A 7,653-nucleotide genomic window follows, 5' to 3' on the forward strand; every position below is an offset into this window, starting at 1 on the left:
TATCTTCCCATCAAAGTCCTAACCCTCCGGCCTTGCACCTGCACGACCTGGTGAGCTGTCTATATTTATGCATCACCCCAGCACCTCCCTCAGTACCCCACGATCCCCTTTTCCCTCAGGAATCCGTCCAATCCCTGTTTGAATCCATGTACTGTACTCTGCCGGATCACTTCCTCCGGGAGCGCATTCCATGTGTCCATGACCCTTTGGGTGAAGAAAACGTAAGCGACTGAATCTTTGGGAAAGTTGCACCAAAACCAGATCAAAATGAAAGGCTCTATTTGTGGTTTATAAACAGTTGTACAACTTTTGTCTCCATATCATCCTCTACAGAACCACAGGTCTAGAGCAGGTAGGAGCTGTCCTTTCAGCACCACCTCAACAGAGAATATGCTCTTCTTAAAGGTAACTCTAGAATGGTTCACCTTCAGAGCAAGAACTCGTCCATTCTGTGCTACCAGAGAGCTATCAGAAGGAGCTCCAGTATCCAGTGAGTGCACCATGAAGCCAAGATAAGAGGGAAATTCAACTTTAACACATGCCACTTATCTTACCTCCAGTAAGCGTCTACTGGAGAATGAACCGGATAGTAACCCTCTTAAAAATCTGGAGGACCGGAGGAGAGGTTTTAATGAGATAACTGAACCTTCTCTATGCTGGAGGCTTCCAGTGCTCTACTGATCTTTTCAGGTAAAAAAACCAAAAAGATTACTGAGCAAGCTCATTGCATCTCAGTAGCCTGTGACGACCATGAGGCAGCTTATGACTCGGTCCACTTTGACATTATTCTCTGTGATGTCACTTATGCTCCTGGATGTCCGTGTGAATTTTCCAGCCAAAACCCATGCACACCCCTGCCCACTGTCTTCCTCAGTGCCTGGGGGAGGGGTGGGGGTAGCTAGCTTTCTTTTTACAAAGGAGCAATTCTGGTTGGTGAATGTATTTGAGACAATGTTCACTCCTCCCCCCTTCCCCTTCCAAGCCCACTGCACAGAGCTGGCTTTGTTCGAGCCTGTGAATGCCCCGTTCCGAGATGAAAGGCAATGCTTGTTCCTAAAAAGATGGAAATTCCAAAAGCTTTCTGTAACAGCAGCAGCTTCAAGCTGTGCGGTGTCTGACCCACTCCTGCCCCCTTCTCTTTCTCCCATCCCACCCTGGACCAGCCAGTGGACCAGAACTTCACAGAGAACTTGCTCTGTAGCACTGAATCCTAGATCATCTTAGTAAACAAGGGTAGTATGATGCAGGCATGAGAAAACAGGGAGAGACAGTCAGAGAGAGAGTGATGTCTAGAACAGAAGCAGCGATTTAGTGACAAAGACTTTCCAAGACAGAAACAGAGATACAATAACAGAGAAAGAGAGAGAGAATATTCAGGAAAGAGAGAGAGAGAGAGGTGAGACAAAGAAATATAATGTGAGAGAGACAGGGATACAGGAGCTGAGACAGAGAGATACAGAGAAAGGAAGAGAGACATGCAGGACAAAGAGGCAGACATCCAGAACAAGTAAGGATACTGTGAGTTTGAATTTGCAACTATTACACTAACCACGCACCAAGAGCTGGGCCCTGTGTTTGGGGTTCAGGAATGAGTCTTTTTCAGTGGAAAAGATGGGGTGGGAAGGGTTGTGTAGGACATGATGTGGCTCCCTGGAAGGGAGCAGGCCCTATCCCACGAATCCTGGAAGGATTCCATGCCCTATCCCACGAAGTGAAGAGCCAGGCAGGGTGATACTGGGTGACTGAAACACAGCCTGGGCCTCCCACTACATGGGGGTAGTGGAGAACCGCTACAGAACAGCCTGGGAACAAAATGCCCCATGGTCAGCTGAAACACTTTCCATTTCAGAGGCACAGAACAAACAAGGCTATCTTTGTGACTGTCCCTGAGATGGGAAAGGGGGGAGAGGCCGGGATGTTCCCAGTGGCTCCAAGGCTCAGATAAACAAGTACCATCTGGGACCTCACTCGTGGGGGGGGGGGGGGGGAGGGGGGGGAAGCTGCTTGTTACTGTGCATCCAGAGGCTGCAGGAGGAGGAAATGATGACCACTTGACTGCTGTGACAGCAGAGTGCAGAATGGTTTGCAGGGTGGGGATGGAAAGGCACCTGTCACCGGTTGGAAATATTCTGGGAATGGCAGTCTCTGGGCTCATGATTTCCTAATTTTAAAATCACCGGCGCTGTGATGCACTAAGAAAGCACAGTCCCTTATAACTCCAGGACAGATGTGTGGGCATCAGAGGCCATGTGGGATCTCTCATTCAGTGACAAAGGGCTAAGAGGTTCAACCCGCTCTCAGCTGCCCAGCACCCTTGGGGCATCCGGAACTGGCAGGGCTGGATAGGAAAGGGTTGAGGATCTCAGCTGCTGTGCAAAACCAGGGAAAAATTGCAGCTTTCTTCTCAGTGCCAGGGAGGGAGGGAGGGAGGGTGTGATAATGCTGTGTGGAGAAGTGTGTGTCTCATTCCTGTCTGCCCATGTTTGATGGTAGCCGGAAGAGGCTGTGCAGTGAAAGGTGCCAACGCTTCAGCAGACACATGATGCCAGTAGGCGTGGGGGTGGCTGCTTCTGAGCTCATCTTCCTTCCAGCCTCTCTCAGTGCCCTCTTTACCAGCTTCTTTCCCACTTGATCGCTTCCTCCTTCACATGCCTCTGGTTGGGGGCTTCCTGCCACTTCAGTGGCATAATAAGGGGGGGGGGACACTGGCACCCCTCCTCCCTCATTCCCCTTCCCTTCCCCCGTCACTCTAGTTGTTCACCGTGCACAGGAAGTGACATCAGCGGGAGAGATGATGGGGTCGCAAGGAGCACATTAAAGTTCTTGTTGCCCATGGCAGTGAACAACTGGAGGGATAGGGGAAGGGAAGGGGCCCGCTTGTGCGGCAGAGGGGAATCGGGGAAGGAGTAGGGGGCAAGGGAGGGGGGAGGGGCGCCTCTTACCTTTGCTGCGCCACTGTGCCACCTTGTGAGGTCTGGATAGTGTCATTTCCCACCAGGGTGCAGAAGCGCCTCCTGCTGATATGGCAGTGCCCGTCCTATTCCAGGGGTACTCTGTGCCCTGGATAAACCTCAGCCCTGTGCCCCCTCCCAAATTAAACTTTTGCCCTCCTGGTTCCCCCTTTGACATTTCGATAATTAAACTCCATCATAACTAATCCAACACGACCCCTCCAGTGACAAGGCACAATTTTATTTTCTACTAGTAAATATGAAAATCTTGGTTTGTGTATATAAATGTCCACACTGAGGGTCTTTGGGCACCTCCGGCGTTTCTACAATCACTTTCCAGAAAACTCCCACATGGTCACACCTGCTCAGAGGCAGAAGCAGCTCTGTTTATGTAGATGCCAGTGGAAATAAATACAAAAAAAACAACCCCCACTGCACATATTCTCCCTCAGGAACACCTAGGCGTCTTGCACCGAACATTACTGCTATGGAATCAATATTTGAGGTGGTTAACCAGGCAGGAGAAGCTTCTGCCTGCGTTAAACCATGCTGACTGGGCTGGGAGCAAATATCCAGAGGCTACAGCGGACTGTCTGCTCTGATAGTTGTAGCACTCTGCGGTCAGCACTAGGGGGCAGAGTTGAGGCATAAAGGTTGTCCTGTTAAAAAGGTCATTCTCTGGGTACTGCCACGGACTGTTGGGATATGATGGTTTCCCGGATAGGAGACAACAGCGAGTATCCATGGCTAATTCAGCAAGTGAGGGCCAATGTTTTAGAAAAATGCTCAATGCCGCCAGCTGAAAATTTCCCCCTCTGGTTCTTTTTTTGTTTTGTTTTTAAGTCCACTTTTAGGTGCTTATACCTTGGGCTAACGTTTTTTTAAGGCCAAAAACTCTGTTCTAAATGCTTTAGTCACTTAGAAAATACCCTCCAGCAAGGGCAATTTTCAGAAGTGATGTTTGAAAATGACGCCTCTCCCTGCGGGTAAAAATTTGCACTCCCACTTTGTGTAGTTGGTGGGATCTGTTCTTTTGCTACTTCCCAGAGGACGTCACCCTAGGCGAAGCCAGCCCTGCCCTACCATGCTCACCAGCACACGATGACAGCCATCACGCAGCTCCACGTCACACAGCATACGCGATGACTCTTTGCACCCTCCTCTTCTTCCAGGCCACAGCAGAAGAGACGGATCAGGTACACACAGACAAGGACCAAGCTGATAGCCAGGCAGAGCCCAGCAAAGGCAGCCAAGAACAGCAGGGCCTGAGAGGGGAGGGAAGAGCAAGATTAAAAAAAATCAGATGGTGAGCTTAGCCCTCATTGTAGCCCAAAGTCCCTGTTAACAACTGCCTCCAAGCTTCTGATTTCTGATGGGTAAAATTAATTGAAGAAGGGGGTGTGATAAAGTGGACCAGGTGGAGGTTTTCCTCATGATCATCCTTCCCCCTCCTCCCCCAAAAATGTGCTCACCTATGAAAATTGACTTGCTTGATCAGAAAAGCAGAATCCATGCCCCCAAAACCTCTGATTTCTCTAGCCACTAGGGGGAGTAATAGTAGAAACCCTGATCCCTAGAGTTCAGAAGGGGAAGAGCGGCAGTGATCTGCGCTGCAATGGGAGAGAAGGGGGTGATCAGAAGGTACTTCAGTCTATGAAAACATTTCTTTCCTCTGAGCTGCTAATGGGTTATATAGGAGCGAAAGGGATGGGGGGGGGGGGCAGGAGGAAAGTAAGAGTCTGACTCTGGACTTAGAAAATCAAAAGGTCAGAATTCAGGGTCAGTCACCTCTTGGCCCTGACCTTGAACAATGGGAGCCCAAAGCTTGTCAGAGCCAGGGGGAGGGGACAGCATGGGAAAGTGCAGAAAAAGAGAGGAAAGGGAGCTTGAAAAGGGAGGGAGAGAACGAGAAAGGGACATGGGTGGAGGAGAGGAAGGATTAGTCTGGGCAACAACAGAGAAATGGAGGCAGTCTGGGTAATAGGAGGGGGGGGGGATAACCTATGAAACCAGAACCTGGATAGTAACCCCCTCCCAGCATCTAATATACCCCCTCCCCAAATTCTCTCAATAGTATTCCTAGGGCCAGCTGCAGAGTGATAACAGCACTTGGGGGGGTGGGGATCAGAAAGAGTGACTGGAATCTGTCTCTGTCTGTGTGTCCGTCCATGTGTAAAAGGGTCAGACACAGCTGATAGCCTTACACTGATCTGTATAACAGCTGGGGGGGGGGGGAATTTATTATTAATCTATATCAAATGAACAGTCATTAAAATAAATTCTCAGCTTTGCTGCTCCACTGAATTAATCTGGGATAGAGGGAGCTGAATCCTCTAGTCCCCTCTCTGGGTCCTGATCGCTGTCTATCATTCCACGTAAATAGCAACAGGTGACAGAGGGAAGAAGAATTCGGGAGGGGGGGAATGACTATGTGTGTCTGACCCTTTTATCCAGTACTGGATCTCTCTCTGGCTCTTTTGGAATATCAAGTGAACCCTCATCATTGCCAGTCCTGTCCTAAATAGCACCAACCCTGCCCCCTCCCAATTAGCACCTGTATTGCATCTCCCCTAACCCAGCAAGGCAAGGACAGCTCCGGGGAGGGGGGGGGGTGTTAGAAGGAGCGATAACCAGAGATTCAGGAACTGCTGAGGGTGGGTGGGTGAGGGGCAGCAGAGGAAAAGCAGGAGTAATAACCAGAGATACAAAAACTGTTGAGAGAGGGGTAATTAGGGGAAAGGCAGGGGTAATAACCAGAGATACAGGAACTGCTAGGGGGAGAGAGAGGCAAGAAGGGAAAAGCAGGGGCAAGATCCAGATATAGAGGGATTGCTGAGAGGGCTGAGGAGAAAAACGGCAGAATTAGCAGTGTATCAAATAAATCAAACCAGATCCAGAGAGTGTCGATTCCTCTCTTACCTGTTGGTACTCCCAGTCCTGGGGGTCAAAGGTGTTATCCACCACCTCGAACTGGAAATTGGCGTGTGGGACCTGGTGCAGGAGAAAGGTCCACCAGGACGCCCGGTAGCCCTGAGTGACACTCATTCCTCTGTCCTCCCCTCTTCAGCCTCTGGCAGGGCACAGCAGGGACCTGCTAACTCGGAGCTCCGCTGAAGGGTGCTGGCTGGCGGGCAGCGCTGAGTGTGGCATGGGAGCTGCCTGGATCTCAGGGCTGAGGGCTTGTTGTGCTGGCAGAGGAAGCCTGGTAGCGGCTTGCCATGCTGAGATGGGCTCTGTGTGGAGAGGGGACTGAGGGTGCCAGCAGAAGGGTGAGAGGCAAAACATCCAAATTGCATCCCTGAGGCTGGGATGGAGAGATGGAGGGAACGATAGTGCCCCCTGGTGGACCCTATGCCCACAGTGCTGATTAAATGCTCCCAGGTGCCTCTTCAGACTGTCCTGAGCTGCTCTCCCCTGGGCACTGTGCCACAGGGACTCGATGGCAGGTCAGCCTTGATTCCTGAAAGGAAATAACAGTGTGAGGTGTCTGTATGTGAGGAAGAAAAGAATTCTCTGCACAGATGGCTTCAAAATCAAATGTAAGGAGCAAAGACTAAAAAAATAATTGCACTGAAGGACATGGCGGTGCTTGAGAGAGTCCAAAGGAGAGCAACGAAACTGGTAAGAGGGCTGGAACACTGCCCATATGCCGAGAGGTTGGATAGGCTGGGGCTCTTCTCTCTGGAAAAAAGGAGGCTCAGGGGAGATATGATAGAGACCTTCAAGATCATGAGGGGCATAGAGAGGGTGGATAGGGACAGATTCTTCAGGCTGAAGGGGTCAACAGGCACGAGGGGGCATTCGGAGAAACTGAAGGGAGATAGGTTCAGAACAAATGCAAGGAAGTTTTTCTTCACCCAAAGGGTCGTGGACACTTGGAATGCGCTACCGGAGGAAGTGATCAGGCAGAGTACGGTACAGGGATTCAAACAAGGATTGGACGGATTCCTGAGGGATAGGGGGATCGTGGGATACTGAGAGAGGTGCTGGGATGTAACACAGGTATAGAAAGCAAACCAAGTAATAAGTATAGAAATCCGACCAGGTCGTGCATGTGCAAGACCGGAGGGTTAGGACTTCGATGGGAAGATAAAACTCAATGGGAAACCAAGGTGGCAAGGGGGCCCCTTCTGGTGTCTCAGACAGGCCGTGACCTGTTCGGGCCGCCGCGGGAGCGGACTGCTGGGCAGGATGGACCTGAGGTCTGACCCAGCGGAGGCACTGCTTATGTTCTTATGCTTATGTTCTTATGTTATGAAATTTGTGACCCCCGTCCACTAGGACATGTGCGCAACCCCTGACCCCCCACCGTAATATACTCCCAATATACATACACCCCCAATACACACACACACACCACAGTTTCTTTTGGGTCATGTGATGAGGGCAAATTCACTAGAAAAGGAGGTGCAACTTGGAATGGTCAGTGGTACAAGGAAGAAGGGGAGACCAAAGGCCTGTTGGCTGGATACCATCAAGAATGACAAGGGAATGAGCATCAAGCCATTGAAAGAAGCCATAGAAAACAGGGAAGCATGGCGAGGACTGGCTTACAGAGTATCCAAGGGCTGGACATCACTGAATGGATTGTAGTAGCTTCTTTTTGTCAATTTATGCTTCCACTGTCATTCATCCCAGTGTTGAACTGGTTTCTTTTCTGTAATCCTCATTGGAGCTTTTGAGAGAAGGCTGTTTAGAAATA

At 50.3% G+C, this 7,653-nt stretch overlaps 1 protein-coding gene across 2 annotated transcripts in view; it reads right to left on the reverse strand.

The window, feature by feature from the left end:
• TTYH1 (tweety family member 1) overlaps positions 1–6,331 on the reverse strand; it is a 32,291-nt gene extending 25,960 nt beyond the window's left edge. For both annotated transcript variants that reach the window (XM_033961334.1, XM_033961333.1), the window contains exons 1-2: positions 5,871–6,331; positions 4,044–4,216 (exon numbers count right to left, since the gene is read on the reverse strand). In XM_033961334.1, coding sequence (XP_033817225.1) covers positions 4,044–4,216; positions 5,871–5,996 — 299 coding nt within the window. In that variant the 5' untranslated portion in view covers positions 5,997–6,331. The remainder of the gene's footprint in view (positions 1–4,043; positions 4,217–5,870) is intronic.
• Between the last annotated feature and the right edge of the window lie 1,322 nt (positions 6,332–7,653).

The sequence above is a fragment of the Geotrypetes seraphini genome, chromosome 10, assembly GCF_902459505.1.
Source record: "Geotrypetes seraphini chromosome 10, aGeoSer1.1, whole genome shotgun sequence".
Taxonomy (NCBI): Eukaryota; Metazoa; Chordata; class Amphibia; order Gymnophiona; family Dermophiidae; genus Geotrypetes; species Geotrypetes seraphini.